The following is a 17,065-nucleotide window of genomic DNA, read 5'->3' on the forward strand; positions in this document are numbered from 1 at the left end:
GGTCACACCTCCTAATATCTCCTTCTTTGGTTCTCTAGCCATTTTTGTCTGAATACACTTCTATTAAATGCCTTTAGATATTTTTCTGTTAAAGGTGCTGTATAAATTCAAGTTGTTGGAATAGTGTGCTAAAATGATGAATCGGAGAGCAGAAATTATTTGAAATATTTACATTTGGAATTGTTTGTTTTCAGGTACGCGCACACCAGCTTGTTCTACCACCTTGTGATGTAGTGATAAAAGCAGTCGCTGAATATGTTCGCAACATTCCGGATATTGGTGATTTGGATGCAGTTGCAAAAGATGTTTTTAAACGCTCTCGGGTATGTAGCAAATGAAAAAGCAATCAGGTAACATATGTTCTAAATTAATGAATATTCACTGTTTACTTTTTTTTAAATCAGTTTTCTTCCCTTTGCTGCTCTAAAAATGTTGACTCCCCTGTTAAGGTGCAGTACCATGATTGGCCATCCATTGGTCCCTTCCTCAAATGACCTTTAATCTGTTAGATGGCTATTTGGCTGCAGTATCACAGTTAAACTTGATTATCTCACTAGATATTTGTGTGCATCTTTAGCAAGGGCCTCTGGATTGCTTTAAGGACCTGATTGTCTCACCCACTGTCTACATGTATTCTTCCAGCAGAGGTCATTGAATAGTCTTCAGGAGTGGAAACCCTGGTTGATTTCTTCCCCTCCCCCCCTCCCCCCCCCCCAACCCCACTCCGACCCAGTGTTTGCTGAGGCCAACTGTAGTACTTTTCTGACTGTAAAGCGCTTGAATGGAAAACCAAAGAGTGTTAAATCATAGAAGTGATATTCGCATGAGACCATGCGAGGCAAAATGAGGGGAATTGAAACACAGCGGGTGAATAGCTGAGGAAATGGGGAATGAGGCAGTAAGAAATGGAAGTATGAAAAAGTGGCAAAGCTGAACAGTTTCCAACAGGCCAGGAGCAGTGCCCTTTACTTTGGGGAGATCAAATCCAGATTGGGTGACTGCTTTGCAAACCACTTCCATTTCATTCGCAATCCCAAGCTCCAGTTTCACTGCTACTTAATTTTTCTTTCCCTTCCCATTCTTACCCCTCTATCTTTGGCTTTCTACTGTTATAAGAGGCTTCTTTTTTTTTACATAAGTTTTTAAGGACTCATATTTAAATTGTGGAAATGGATTCATTTGGAAGCCTGAAGAAATGCTCGACTTTGTCTTGTTCACTGGGGTCATTGAAAGGACACTTGACTGAAAACACTTACTGGAAGAATCAAGGAGTGCTAAAAACAACCTCTACTGGAGATCACCTGCCTCAATATAAATAAACAACAGGAGCCTTGGACGAAGGGGAAATATTCACAGAGAAGCCACATATCAAGGTTTATGGAGGTCAAGAGGTTGACATTCTGTTTGGGGATTGGATGGTGGTTTGGCCTGCCAAGAAAAAAAGAAACCCCCAGCTCATTTTGCCTGCAGCTCGCTGAGACCCTGAGGAGTCCAGTGTGTCACTTCCTCTTTCCTCCTGTCTTTGGAAAAATGCTGTGATTCAAATATGTGCTGGCTGAAACCCCTGATGCCACATTTCTCCTGGAAAAACCTGCCTGAAAAGAACTGCTCCAGAAAAGATCCCAGTGACCCGTCACTATATACTCAGATGCCAGACTAAAAGGGACAACTGACATCCTTGCATATCTTTTTTTCCAAGAGTTAGCAAGTATTTAGCCAAAGTGTTTTTTTTTTTTGTCTTTTTCTTGTAACAGACCTCTGCTGTATACCTTCTGTATTTTTTCAGTGTGTGGGGGAGATTTTAAAAGGCAACTTCCATATTTCAATCTGTGTATTAATGCTTTGCTTTGTTACTGGATAAGTCTTGTTTGAGATAAACTGATAATTTTATTGTTTATTAAAGAAACCTGGTTGGTGTATTTTATTCTGGGATAAAGAGTAGATCATATGATTGGCTGCATCGGTAATTGGGTAAACATTTAAATATATGTTGTGACCTGTGGAGAAATTGAACTAGAAAAGACAGTGTACTCCTCCCTCCTCGGTCGTAACATATAATTGGGGTCTCTGTGCAGGATAACCCAAAAGCCAACAACAAGCAATTGTAAGTGGGGTAATAATATTTGAAAACAGGAAAAGGAAAATAACATTGGCAGCAAATTTGGAGTTCGAGTTAAAACCAGGAGCTAAGAAAGTAGACATAATTGAAGTAATAGCACAGCATTTGCAACTGGAAGAAGAAAAAGGTGATACAGATAGTAATTCAGATGAATTAGATAGGATTCAGTTGCAATTGGAAATGAAAAAACTTGAAGTGGAAAGAGAATTGCCAATGAAGGAACTTGAACTGAAGGAAAGAGAAGGAAAGGAATTTGAATTTAAAAAGATGGAACTAAGACAAAGGGGTGGTCCTGACTCCAGTGAAAGTTCTGGTGAGGAAAGATTTGACTCTAGCCCAGGATCCAGTGGAGAGCTGTTTAAATTTGTTCAAGCCCTCCCTAAGTTTGAGGAAAGGGACGTAGAGGTATTTTTCATTTCTTTTGAAAAGAAAACCAGACAGATGAAGTGGCCAAAGGAAAGTTGGACACTGTTTATGCAAAGCAGTTTGATGGCCAGAGCTCATGAAGTTTATGCCATGCTTTTGGGGAGGCTTCTGCAGGTTATGAGATGGCCAAAAAGGCTATTCTCACTGCTTATGAATTGGTCTCTGAAACGCACAGGCAGAAATTCTGGAACCTCCACAGACAGCCTGGGTAGACTTATATAGAATTTGAGAGGGTAAAGCACATTAATTTTAATCATTCGATGTGAGCACTAAAGGTAGAGGCCACGTGTGAGAACCTAAGAGAAATAATTCTCCTGGGAGAATTTAAAAATTCCCTCCCTCCATTAGTAAGAACTCATGTAGAGAACCAGAAGATTTCAACAGCCAGATAGGCAGCTGAGATCGCTGATGATTCTGAGCTTGTTTACAAGCCCAAAGACTTTGTCTGTCACCCCCACAAACTCAAGAAGGATCGAAGGTGGGAGGATGAAAGAAAGGCAAGCAGCTGGGGAGAAGAAGGGACAGCTGGGAATGCCCTAGGATCTCCTCCTCAAGCCAGAAAGGAAGATACTGAGGGTGGAAGTGAGATCCGCAAGCCTGAGTGTTATCATTATCACAAGGTGGGCCACCTTCGTGCAGAATGCTGGAAGTTGTGGGGTATCCCCATGGGACTTACTAGGGTGCACAAGGCCAATGTAAAGAAAGGGGCCTTGACCGAGAGTGCAACAAATCAGTCTGTAGCCCTGACTGCAGTGTAAGACCAAGTACAAAAACCGCTGCGAGTGAATAAAATACCTGAAAGTTATAGGGAATTCTTGTCAAAAGGAAAAGTAACTCCTTATCCCTCAAGTGAGGCAGGTAAACCTATCATTATACTTGGGGATACAGGAGCCACCCACACACCTTTGCTAGGGAAAGGCATAACTTTTCCACCAGAGAACGCACTGAATGCCAAGGTTTTAGTGAATGGTATCAGCAGGGAGTATATACATGTATCTTTGTATCAGGTGCAGCTGGAGTGTGACCTAATGTCTGGAATGTTAACTGCAGGAGTTGTGCATAGTTTGCCTGTTGACTGAGTTGACTTACTCCTGGGGAATGAATAGGCCAAAGTGAAGTTGGTAGCTTCTCCAGTAGTCACACAAGAACCAAGTGAAGTCTCACACAGCAATTGCAGGAAAAGGTTCCAGGAATTTTTCCTTCATGTGTAGTGACCCGAGCAATGGCTAAACAAGTTCCATTGTCAGAGGTAATATGGGCACCACAGACAGATAGCCGAATATCTGAAACTTTCTTTGGGGATTTGGATAATACGAAGGAAATGTTCATTAAGTCTGCTCTGATCAAGGCTCAGCAAGCCGATCCCAAGTTAAATGAAGTGATGCAATCTGCTCTGACGGAAGCTGAAGCAAAGGGAGTTCCAGAAAGCTGCTATATTAAAAATGGGATTCTGATGAAGTGGAGACCTGCTCACCGATCCACAAACGAAGACTGGACGGCTGTTCACCAGATAGTGGCACTGCCCAAATATCACCGGGAAATATTAAGGATAGCCCATGAAATTCCTATAGCGGGACATGTGGGGATCTGGAAGACCCAATCACGCATAGGTCGACACTTTTACTGGCCAGGTCGTGGTGCAGTTTTGTAAAATATGCCAGATTGTGGGAGAACCGCAACCTGCCATAAAACTGGCACCTCTAATTCCCATACCACTTTTTGGTAGACTGTGCAGGACCTTTACCGAAAACAAAAGCAGGGCACCAATATCGTTGATATGGCTACTCGGTTCCCAGAGGCCATTCCCTTGCAAACATTTTCTGCTAAGATAGTGTTAGAGATGTTAATCCAATTCTTCACTAGATATGGATTACCAATTGAGATTCACTCTGATCAAGGTTTCAATTTTACGTCTAAAATCTTGCAGGAAGTTATGGGTAATTTGGGTATAACACAGTGCAAGTCTTCAGCATACCATCCACTGATACAAGGGGCTTTAGAAAGGTACCATCAGACCCTGAAAACGATGATCAGGGCATACTGTCATGAATATCCCCATGATTGGGATAAAGGGCTAGAATTCCTTTTTGTTTGCCACTAGGGATTCACCGAATGAGTCTACCAGTTTTAGTCCTTTTGAATTAGTTTATGGACGTGAGATAACAGGTCCTCTAAAACTAATCAAGGGCGGCACAGTGGCGCAGTGGTTACCACCGCAGCCTCACAGCTCCAGGGACCCGGGTTCGATTCCGGGTACTGCCTGTGTGGAGTTTGCAAGTTCTCCCTGTGTCTGCGTGGGTTTTCTCCGGGTGCTCCGGTTTCCTCCCACAAGCCAAAAGACTTGCAGGTTGATAGGTAAATTGGCCATTATAAATTGTCACTAGTATAGGTAGGTGGTAGGGAAATATGGGGACAAGTGGGGATGGGATTAGTGTAGGATTAGTATAAATGGGTGGTTGATGTTCGGCACAGACTCGGTGGGCCGAAGGGCCTGTTTCAGTGCTGTATCTCTAATCTAATCTAATCAAAGAAACGTTTTTAGAACAGAGGGACGAATCTTCTGTGTTAGATTACATATCTGTGTTTTGGGCGTGGCTCACAAGAGCCTGCAAAGTGGTTCGGGCAACACCTGAAAGCTTCCCAAACACCCATGAAGAAATGAGCAGACAAGCATGCCAAGACCCGAACATTTCAACCAGGGGATGAAGTGTTGTTGTTACTGCCTTTACAGGGTGAACTGCAGAAAGCACGGTTCAGTTGTCCATGTAAAGTGGTCAAAAGAATTGGTAAAGTAAATTATTTGAGCGACACCCCAGATCGCCAGAAAAAGAATTGGCTGTGTCACATCAGTATGTTGAAACAGTATCATCGCTGGGAGGAAGATAAGCAAGCACAGACATGTCAGGTAGTTGGGACAGTGAAGTATGAAAGGGATAGTGAGGATGAGCAGAAGGAGGCCTAGACAATTCTCAAATTGAACCTCCTACTCTCTGGTTAGCTCATACTGAATTGTTGTGGAGATTGGACGCTATGCTTTCCATATTTAGATGCAGAACAACAAGACACCTAACAAGGCTACTCGCGACATTTACAAGAGTCTGTAGGGACAAGCCAGGGTGTACAACCTTAGCCCCACACAATATGGATGTACGGGAGTCCTTTCCTATAAAACAGCATCCAGTCCAGAGAAACAGACCCAGGTAAAAGTAGAAATTTAATATATGTTGGAAAACCATCTAATTGAACCCAGTCAAAGCAGCTGAAGTTCCCCAGTAGTGATACGGCCTAAACCTGACAGTTCAACTAGATTTTACATAGACTACAGAAACGTTAATTCAGTACAAAGGCTGACTCCTACCCAGTTCCTCACTAGGAAGACTATTGACAGAGTTGGCAGTGTTAAAGGAACCTGCCAGAATCCCTTTAACGCCTCGAGCTAAAGAAATATCGCCCTTTGTCATACCAGACGGTCTTCTCCAATGCTGAGTGATGCCATTCGGGCTAAAAACAAATGCCCCAGTCACTTTTCAGAGACTAATGAATGAAGTGGTAGCCATTGTTCCTAACTCTGTGGTTTGTCTTGATGATGTGCTGGTATACAGTGACACTTGGAAGGACCACTTGGAACAACTAGCAATCCTGTTTAGAAAATTACAATTGGCTGATTTAGTGACAAACCTTGCCAAAAGTGAATTTACAAAAGCGAGAGTAACCTACCTCGGGCATACAGTAGGGCAAGGACAAGTGTCACCAAGAACAGCAAAAGTACAAGCATTGGTGGAGTTCCCTACCTCTAAGACTAAGCGAGAAATCATGAGGTTTTTGGGGATGTGTGGTTTCTAACGCAAGTTTAAACCAAAATTTAGTACTATAGATGCTCCACTGACAGATTCGTTACAAAAAAAGAAAACCAAGGTAGTGTGCTCAGGGGAGTGCCAAACATCTTTTGAGAAGCTGAAAGCCATTTTGATTAATGAGTCAGTGTTGGCTGCTCCAAATTTCACTAAACCCTTCAAGGTAGCAATTGTTGCTGGTGACCTGGGGTCGGTGCAGTTTTGTTACAAAGTGATGAATCAGGCGTAGAAAGGCCGGTGGGATACTTTTCCAAAAAGCTAAATCAACATATTCAACAGTGGAAAAAGAAACCTTGGGCTTATTACTACGTCTTAAGCATTTTTGAGGTCTATGTCCACCATGACTACAGAGGGACTCTGAGGCCTTTGTGGAAAAGTTCAACAGCCAGAATGCCAGATTATTCCCATGGAGTTTACTGTTGCAACCTTATCACTTAAAGATAATCCACATTGTAGGAAAAAATTATGTAATTGAGGATGTTTTGTCTAGGATTTAACTTGGCTTTGAGATATCTGAGTTCAAAGATGGTACAATGCAGAACTGTATTAGCTACAGGCAAAGAGTGAATGATATGAGTATGAAAATGTGTTTTAAAATTTTTTCTTTTTTTTCTCATTTTGTAATGAAATGCATTTAAAATTGGTATTTCATTCCTCCAAGGACGTTATGAGAGGCTTCTATTTTTTTTGAGTATGTTTTTAGGGACTCATGTTTAAATTGTAGAAATGGATTCATTTGGAAGCCTGAAGAAATGCTGGACTTTATTTTTTCAGTGGGGTAATTGAAAGGGCTCTTGACTGAAAACACTGGAAGAATCAAGGAGTGCTAAAAACAACCTCTACTGGGGATCATGTGCCTTAAGATAAATAAACAACAGGAACCTTGGACTAAGGGGAAATATTCACAGAGAAGCCACATGTCAAGGTTTATGGCGATCAAGAGGTTGACATTCTGTTTGGGATTTGGATTGTTTTCAGTTCAGTTGGGGTGTGAACTGTTTTGAAGACAGTTGATAGCTTGACCTGCCAAGAAAAAAAGAAGCCCCCAGCTCATTTTGCCTGCACCTCTCTAAGATACTCTGTGGAGTCCACAGTCAGCTCCTCTTTCCTCCTGTCTTTGGAAAAAACCTGCAATTCAAGTGTGTGCTGGCTGAAACCCCTGATGCCACATTTCTCCTGGAAAAACTTGCCAAATTAATTCTCAACGCCGCCTGAAAAGAATTGCTCCAGAAAAGATCCCAGTGACCTGTCACTGTGTACTCTGACGCCAGACTGAAAGGGACAACTGACATCCTTCCATGTTTTTTTTCAGAATTAGCAAGTATTTGGCCACAGTATTTTTTTTTGTCGTCTTCTTGTAACAGACCTCTGTAGAGAGAATTTCTGTATTTTTTCAGTTTGTGTGTGGGGGATTTTAAAAGGGAACGTTCATATTTCAATCTGCATTGGTTTGTTACTGGAAAAGTCTTGTTTTATAATAAATTGATAATTTTGTTGTTTGTTAAAAATCCTGGATGGTATATTTTATTCTGGTATAAAGAGTAGAGCATATGATTGACTGCATCTGTAACTGGGTAAATATTTAAATATATGTTGTGACGTATGGAGAAGAGGATCGAGAAAGACAGTGCACTCCTCCCTCCTCGGTCGTAACACTACATTACTCAAGGGAAACTCAACACAAGTTCATGGAACAGCGCAGTATCTTATTTAGGTAAACATAGAAACACAGAAAATATGGGGAGACGAAGTCCCGCCTTCACGTTGAGGATACCGTCCATCGTGTTGTGTGGCACTATCACCGTGCTAAATGGGATAGATTTCGAACAGATCTAGCAATGCAAAACTGGGCACCCATGAGGCGCTGTGGGCCATCAGCAGCAGCAGAATTGTACTCAACCACAATCTGTAACCTCATGGCCCGACATATCCCCCACTCTACCATTACCATCAAGCCAGGTGACCAACCCTGGTTCAATGAAGAGTGCAGGAGGGCATGCCAGGAGCAGCACCAGGCATACTTCAAAATGAGGTGTCAACCTGGTGAAGCTACAACACAGGACTATTTGCATGCCAAACTGCGTAAGCAGCATACGATCGAGCTAAGCGATCCCATAACCAACGGATCAAATCTAAGCTCTGCAGTCCTGCCACATCCAGCCGTGAATGGTGTGGTGGACAATTAAACAACTAACTGGAGGAGGCGGCTCCACAAATATCCCCATCCTCAATGATGGGGGAGGCCAGCACATCAGTGCGAAAGATAAGGCTGAAGCATTTGCAACAATCTTCAGCCAGAAGTGCCAAGTTGATGATCCATCTCGGCCTCCTCCTGAAGTCCCCAATATCACAGATGCCAGACTTCAGCCAATTCGATTCACTCTGCATGATATCAAGAAACGACTGAAGGCGCTGGATACTGCAAAAGCTATGGGCCCTGGCAATATTCCGACAATAGTACTGAAGACCTGTGCTCCAGAACTTGCCGCACCCCTAGCGAAGCTGTTCCAATACAGCTACAACTCTGGCATCTACCCGGCAATGGGAATCGGGGAAAACACTCCGCTGGCTGGAATCATATCTAGCTCAACGGAAGATGGTTGTGGTTGTTGGAGGTCAATCATCTGAGTGCCAGGACATCACTGCAGGAGTTTCTCAGGGTAGTGTCCTATGCACAACCATCTTCAGCTGCTTCATCAATGACCTTCCTTCAGTCATAAGGTCAGAAGTGGGGATGTTCGCTGATGATTACACAATGTTCAGCACCATTCGTGACTCCTCAGATACTGAAGCAGTCCGTGTAGAAATACAGCAAGACCTGGACAATATCCAGGCTTGGGCTGATAAATGGCAAGTACCATTCGCGCCACACAAGTGCCAGGCAATGACCATCTCCAACAAGAGAGAATGTAATCATCTCCCCTTGACATTCAACTTCATTACCATCGCTGAATCCCCCACTATCAACATCCTAGGGGCTACCATTGACCAGAAACTGAACTGGAATAGCCATATAAATTCTGTGGCTACAAGAGCAGGTCAGAGGCTAGGAATCCTGAGACGAGTGATTCACCTCCTGACTCCCCAAAGCCTGTCCACCATCTACAAGGCACAAGTCAGGAGTGTGATGGAATACTCTCCACTTGCCTGGATGGGTGCAGCTCCAACAACACTCAAGAAGCTCGACACCATCCAGGACAAAGCAGCCCGCTTGATTGGCGCCCCATCTACAAACATTCACTCCCTCCACCACCGATGCACAGTGGCAGCACTGTGTACCATCTACAAGATGCACTGCAGCAATGCACCAAGGCACCTTAGACAGCACCTTCCAAACCCGTGACCTCTGCCAACTAGAAGGACAAGGGCAGCAAATACATGGGAACACCACCACCTGCAAGTTCCCCTCCAAGTCACACACCATCCTGACTTGGAACTATGTCGCCGTTCCTTCATTGCCGCTGGGTCAAAATCCTGGAACTCCCTTCCTAACAGCACTGGGTATACCTACCCCAAATGGACTGCAGCGGTTCAAGAAGGCAGCTCACCACCACCTTCTCCAGGGCTATTAGGGATGGGCAATAAATACTGGCTGAGCCAGTGACGCCCACATCCCATGAATGAATAAAATAAAAACTCCACTTTCCTGCCAGACTCTCCGTAACCCTTGACTCTTGTAAATCAAAGATCTGTCTAAATTAGCCTAGAATATATTAAATGACGCAGCCTCCATTGCCATCTAGGGAAGAAAATTCAAAAGATTAACAACCATCTGAGAGAAGAAATTCCTCCTCATCTCCATCTTAAAGGGAGACCCTTTATTTTGAAACTCTGCTCCCTAGTTCTAGATTCTCCCCAGGAGGGGAAACATCCTCTCAGCATCTACCCTATCAAGTTCTCTCAGAATCTTATATGTTTCAATACGATCGCCTCTCATTCTTCTAAACCCCAATGAGTATAGGCCCAACCTGCTCAACCTTTCCTCCAAAGGCACCCCTTCATCCCAGGAATCAGCCCAGTGAGCCTTCTCTGAACTGCTTCCAATGCAAGTATATCCCTCCTTAAGTAAGGAGACCAAATCTGTACGCGGTGCTCGAGGTGCAGTCTCACTAGTGCTCTCTACAATTGTAGCAAGACTTCCCTACTTTTATGCTATATCCGCCTTGCAATAAATGCCAACATTCTATTTGCTTTCCTAATTACTTGCTGTACCTGTAGACTAACTGTGTGATTGATGTACAAGGGCACCCAGATCCCTCTGTACAGCAGAATTCTGCAGTCTCTCTCCATGTAAATAATCTGCTTTTCTATTCTTCCTGCCAAAATGGACAACCTCATTTTCCCACAATATACTCCATTTGCCAAATTTTTGCCCACTTAATTAACCTATCTATATGTCTTTGCAGACACTATGTGTCCTCCTGCCAACTTGCCTTACTACCTATCTTCGTATCGTTGGCAAATTTGACTACAATACACTCAGCCCCTTCATCCCAGTCACTAATATAGATCGTAAATAGTTGAGGCCCCAGCACTGATCCCTGTGGCACTCCACTAGTTAGAGTTTGTTAGCCTGAAAATGCTCCATTTATCCCAACACTCTGTTTCCTCTTAGTTAGCCAATCCTTTATCCATGCTAATGTATTACCAACACCATGAGCTCTTATCTCATGTGGTAACCTTTTATGTGGCACCTAATAGAATGTCTTTTGGAAATCCAAATACACTGGGTGGCACAGTGGTTAGCACCGCAGCCTCACAGCTCAAGCGACCCGGGTTCGGTTCTGGGTTCTGCCCGTGCGGAGTTTGCAAGTTCTCCCTGTGACCGCGTGGGTTTCCGCTGGGTGCTCCGGTTTCCTCCCACAGCCAAAGACTTGCAGGTTGATAGGTAAATTGGCCATTGTAAATTGCCTCTAGTGTAGCTAGATGGTAGGAGAATGGTGGGGATGTGGTAGGGAATATGGGATTAATGTAGGATTAGTATAAATGGGTGGTTGTTGGTCGGCACAGACTCGGTGGGCCGAAGGGCCTGTTTCAGTGCTGTTTCTCTCTAATCTCACATCTCACTGCATCTACTGGTTCCCCTTTATCCACCCTGCTTGTTACATCCTCAAAGAACTCTAGTAATTTTGTCAAACTTGATTTTCTTTCCATGAAACCATGTTGACTCTACCTGATTGCATTAATTTTCTAAATGTTCTGCCTCTACTTCCTTAATTATGGATTCTAGCATTTTCCCAATGACAGATGTTAGACTAACTGGCCTATAGTTCCCTGCTTTCTGTCACACACCCCTCCCCTTTTGAATGCAGGTGTTACATTTGCAGTCTTACAATCTGCTGGGACCTTTCCAGAATCTAGGGAATTTTGGAAGATTACAACCAATGTATTCACTATCTCTGCAGCCATTTCTTTTAAGACCCTAGAATGCAGGCCATCAGGTCCAGGGGACTTGTTAGCCTTTAGTCTCATTAGTTTTCCTAGTACTTTTTCTCTAGTGATTTGTTTTAAGTTCCTCCCTCTCTTTTGCCTCTTGGTTTTTCTGCTATTCTTGGGATGCTTTTTGTGGCTTCTACTGTGATGACAAATACAAAATACTTGTTCAAAGTCTCTGCCATTTCTTTGTTTACCATTAATTCCCCAGTCTTATTCTCTAAGGGTCCAGCACTTACTTTAGCTACTCTCTTCCTTTTTCTGTATTTGTAGAAGCTTTTTATGTTTTTATGTTTCTTGCTGGTTTACTTTCATACTCTTAATTTCTCCCATTTTTTTTAGTCATCCTTTGATGGTTTCTAAAATGTTCCCAATCTTCTGGCCTACCACTAATCTTTACAGCACTGTACGCTTTTTCTTTCAGTTTGATACCATCCTTAACTTCCTTGATGGTGCACCCTTCTAATAGTCTTTTTTTCTCAATGGTTTATATCTTTGTTGAGGGTTATGAAATATCTCTTTAAAAGTCTGCCACTGCTTCTCTACTGTCTTACCTTTTAACTTATTTTTCCAGTCCATTTTATCCAACTCTGTCTTCGTACCCTTGTAATTGCCTTTATTTACGTTTAAGACACTAGTTTCAGTCCCAAACTTCTCACCCTCGAACTGAATGTGAAATTCATCATGTTATCACTCTTGCCTAGAGATCCTTTACTCTGAGGTCATCTGTTAATCCTATTGCATTACACATTGTCAGGTCTAAAATAGCCTGCTGCCAGGTTGGTTTCAGAGCGTATTGTTCTAAGAAACTGTCCCTCATACGCTCTATGAACTCATCCTCCAAGCTACCTTTGCCAATTTGATTAGTCCAATCTATATGAAGAGTAAAATCACCCACAATTATTGCAGTACCTTTCCTACAAGCCCCCATTACTACTTGATTTTGTTACGACCAGGTGAGAAAGGTGTCTAGGGGTCTCGTTCAGCCTTCACCTGGTCTTACTATGATAGGATTTAATTTTTAAACACACTGTTTTGAGTTACCTGTTGGTGAATCCTTGTTCACCGCTTTCCAATTATAAGGCTAAGAAATGAGCACAAACAGGCTTCCTTGGGTTTAAAGAAGAAAAGTGAAATTTTTATTTAAACTTAAACTTGAATTCTAATTCGGTTAACGCTGAAGGATGCACGCCACACCCCACGCTAGCCTACATATGCGATACGCACATGCAAATAGAGACTGAAAAGAGCAGAAGAAAAGTAAAATGGAGATGTTTGAGGCAATATCAGAAGAGTTTCTTGGTACTGTGCTTCGAGCTCACTGTAGTCCTTTTGTAGGTAATTATTGCTTTTCATTGGGGCCCAGTATTCTACTTCAACCTTGTTCACTGTAGGAGACTTTTCTCTCTTGGGGTTCATATGTCTTCAGTGGTTTCCGAAGCTGGTGAGAGCGAGATGAGAGCAGAAAGGAGAGAGGTCTTTTCAGTCCAGGAGCATACAGATTTCTGAGTTCAAATTCTCTGGCAATTAAAAAAACTCCCAACAGCCAGTTAGTCATGTGACTAAACCAGTCTGACCAGGTCTTCTGTGTATTGGGGAAGCACGGACTGGTTCCTTCATTCCAACACTGTCTGCTCGTATGCAAAAAAGGTCTTTCTGGCGAGGGGCCTGGCAATTTCTTGTGATGAGCTCTCTTTTCTTCCCAGCAACAATTTTAAGTTTAATGTCCAGGTAGTGAAATTGTGCACCTCATTCTTGGCAGGAGGCGGCCTGCATGACAATTTATATTCTGTCCTACAGTGTAGCTACTGTAAGGGGGCCTATAAACTAATCTCACCAGTGACTTCTTTCCTTTGCTATTTCTTATCTGCACCCAAGCTGATTCTAACATCTTGATCTTCTGAGCCAATATCACTTCTCACTACTGTACTGATCTCATGCTTTATTAACAGAGTTGCCCCACCTCCTTTTCCTTTTTTCCTATCCTTCCAAAATGTCAAAGACCCTTGAATATTTAGTTCCCAGCCTTGGTTGCCTTGCAACCACGTCTCTTTAATGGCTATCATATCAGCCATTTATTTGTATTTATGCTATCAGTTCATCAATCTTGTTACGAATGCTGCATGCATTCAGGTAAAGAGCCTTCAATTCTGTCTTTTTACCATTTTCCCCTACTCTTGACCTTATTTGCTGGAACGCTCTTATGTTTGTACACTGTGTCCCTTCCTGTTACGCTCTGGTTATCATTAACCATATCATTACCTTGCACTATTGCTTTGTCCTTTCTTGTTAACTTCCTAAATTTCCCCATACCTGAACCCTCTTCTCTCCCCCCACCCCTCCCCCCCGCCCACTGTTTGTCTCCTGACAGTGCAGAGCATGCGTAGAGCGATAGCCAACGTTATCAGTATGTTCGAACATTTGGCTGCTTTACCAGTGTGGGTCTATGCATGCGATGCGCGCGGCAATGTCACCATGTAATGACATCAGATGTAATGACTTGCAAATGTTGCCTCGTCCCTCAATGGCTGCAATTGCCTCAATCACTGCTTTTCTTCCCCGCTCCCTCCCACGGTCGCTGCCTCAATCACCACTTCTCTTCCCCGCTCCCTCCCGCAATCGCTGCTTCTCTTCCCTATTTCCTCCTGTGATCGCCGCCTCAGTCATTGCTAGTCTTCCCTGTGATCACTGCCTCACTGGCTGCTTGTCTTCCCTGCTCCCTTCCCACGATCACCGTCTCAATCATCGCTTCTCTTCCGCAATCGCCACTTGTCTTTCCCGCTCCCTCCTGCCGTTCTCTCCTACTCCCGACTGCTCGCTTCCCCCCCATCGCTGCTCGCACCCTGCCCGCTTCAGGCCGCTTCTCTGGCGGCGAGGCGGAGAGCGAGCAGCAGGAGGGAATGGCGAGCAGACGGGAGCAGCGAGCAGGGAAGACAAGCAGCGATCGAGGAAGGGAGTGGGATACTGTTGGAGTGGAAGGAGTTGTGGAGGCGGCAATCATGGCCATTGAGGGGTGAGGAGGTTTGGGTTCAATCATTTTTTGTGTCAAATTGAGTAGCACCATTTTTATTACTGGCAGCTGTCTGAGGCCTCGTAGACAGTAATATTTCAGTCGATGAGGTTGCATTTGTGCATGTGCCAATACTGTGCCACCTAGTGGTTGCATTGTCAGCAAACGCAGCCTTAGTTTAAAGCCGTCTCCACAGCCCTAGTTATACGATTTCCCAGGGCACTGTTCCTAGCGCGGTTCAAGTGAAGGCCATCCCAACAATACAGCTCCCTCTTTCCCCAGTACTGGTGCCATTGCCCACTAATGGAAATCCATTTCTCCCACACCAATCTTTCAGCCACGTATTCAACTGTCTGATCTTAATTACCCTATGCCAATTTGTTCGTGGCTGAGGTAGTAATCCAGAGACTACCTGTTTGGTTCTGCTTTTTAATTTAGCCCTTAGCTGCTGATACTCCACTTTTAGTACTGCCTTTGTTGTTGGTACCCATGTGGACCACGACAACTGGATCCTTCCCTTCCCACTCCAATTTCCTCTCCAGCCCCGAGGGTATGTCCTTCACCCTTGCACTGGGCAGGCAACATAACCTTCGGGACTCACGCTCTCAGCTGCAGAGAACAGTATCTATCCCCTTAACTATACTGTCCCCTCCTGCTACTACATTCCTTTTTACTCCCTGTCCTTGAATGCCCCCTTGCACCATGATGCTGTGGTCAGTTTGCTTATCTTCTCTGCTCTCGTGCTCTCAAGCTGCAAGAACCTCAAACCTGTTGGACCAGGCTGAGGCTCCTCCATTGCTACCTTCTGGATCCCCATTCCTTTCTCACTCATAGTCACACCCTCCTGTGCCAAAGATGGAAGAAGCGATCCAGTCTTCATTCTCACATCCTCCCACAAGCCGTAAGAGTGAGTTCAGGCCATCACCAGGTTTATATGGGCAACAGTATTCTTTCTGTTTTTGATTGTTTTAAGTATTTTTTTAAACCTGCATACTGATGACCTTACTCGGGCAGCTGGCTTGGAAGAGATGATGTATGGGAGAATTAAATTAATAAATTGGTGAAATTACAATAATTAGAGTACCCTGATGTATGCTCACTGATCTTAATTCATACTTCACCTTTCTTGATTCATTTTCTCTTTGAAGCAGAATTTTTAATGTGTTATGCCACGTAATTTAAGGTGCTACTCACACAAAAGTAGTGTGTGTGAGCCTTGAGCTAGTATCTGAAAAGATTTTCTGAGGTCAAGTGTTTTATCTTTTAATCATCAGTGATCATCTCAAATTCGAGTAATCAGTAATCATCATGTTCCTATACTTTTACAAGCACTGTATAGATAGTACTGGGTACTATTGTAGACTGCCCTCCCAATGGGTAATTCTTCTGTGTTCTTCATGAGACAAATCCAACACTTAATTTTGTGCTGTTTTCAGGACCAAATTCATTAGTACAGGAATAGTGATGATTGCCATCGTCCAGCTACTGGCAATGCCGGTTTATTTAAACGTAGATGCCAACTGTCGGGCATTGGCTCACGAACAATTTTTGTGAGAATTTGTTTAAAATGCAGATGCTTATTGGAGTTTATTTAAACAAAAGAAAGTCATTTCTGTGTATTTCTGTAGATGATTGTGGTTTGCGTGATCTGTTTTTAGTCTAGGACAGAAGATAAAATTGAACAATTCAAGAGAGCAGTTGAATATTACTCCATCGCAAGCAAGCCTTCATTATTTCAACATGGTCCAACACCTTTCCAAGGTACATAGGGGAGAGTGAAATGATGGGTGATTCTGTTGTGTGCAACAGATAATGCTATAAATTTTTGAGAGTTATACCTTTATTTTGCAGTTTCAAAGTAATTCAACAAAGTGAAATAAGTTTTTCTTCATTCTTAATAAACTTAAATAACTGCATTTAAATTTTATAGAAAATTTCCATCAGTCTACAACTTGCTGCTACTCTGATTTCTACCCTAATGTCCAATTTTAGAACGCCGTTGTAAAATGGCAAGGCCTTATCTCTCTCTTTGCTTGAGTATTGTATTTTAACAGACAAACTGGTCCTGTATTTGTGTCTTTTATGTAAAAACTATTAAATATCTCACTTAGTAGGAAAGTTCATATTTAAATTTATGCATTGTACTTTCATAAAGACTTGACCATTCATGGTTCAAATACAGCAGAATAGTTATCAGTAGCTGCCAGTTGCACTCAGTGACCT

At 43.1% G+C, this 17,065-nt stretch overlaps 1 protein-coding gene across 4 annotated transcripts in view; it reads left to right on the forward strand.

Moving 5' to 3' along the window:
- The window catches only part of fam120c (family with sequence similarity 120 member C), a 167,466-nt gene that overhangs the window by 85,745 nt on the left and 64,656 nt on the right, over nucleotides 1-17,065 (forward strand). For all 4 annotated transcript variants that reach the window (XM_068051762.1, XM_068051763.1, XM_068051764.1 and 1 more), the window contains exons 4-5: nucleotides 195-323; nucleotides 16,501-16,603. In XM_068051762.1, the coding sequence (XP_067907863.1) occupies nucleotides 195-323; nucleotides 16,501-16,603 (232 nt within the window). The remainder of the gene's footprint in view (nucleotides 1-194; nucleotides 324-16,500; nucleotides 16,604-17,065) is intronic.

The sequence above is a fragment of the Heterodontus francisci genome, chromosome 19, assembly GCF_036365525.1.
Source record: "Heterodontus francisci isolate sHetFra1 chromosome 19, sHetFra1.hap1, whole genome shotgun sequence".
Taxonomy (NCBI): Eukaryota; Metazoa; Chordata; class Chondrichthyes; order Heterodontiformes; family Heterodontidae; genus Heterodontus; species Heterodontus francisci.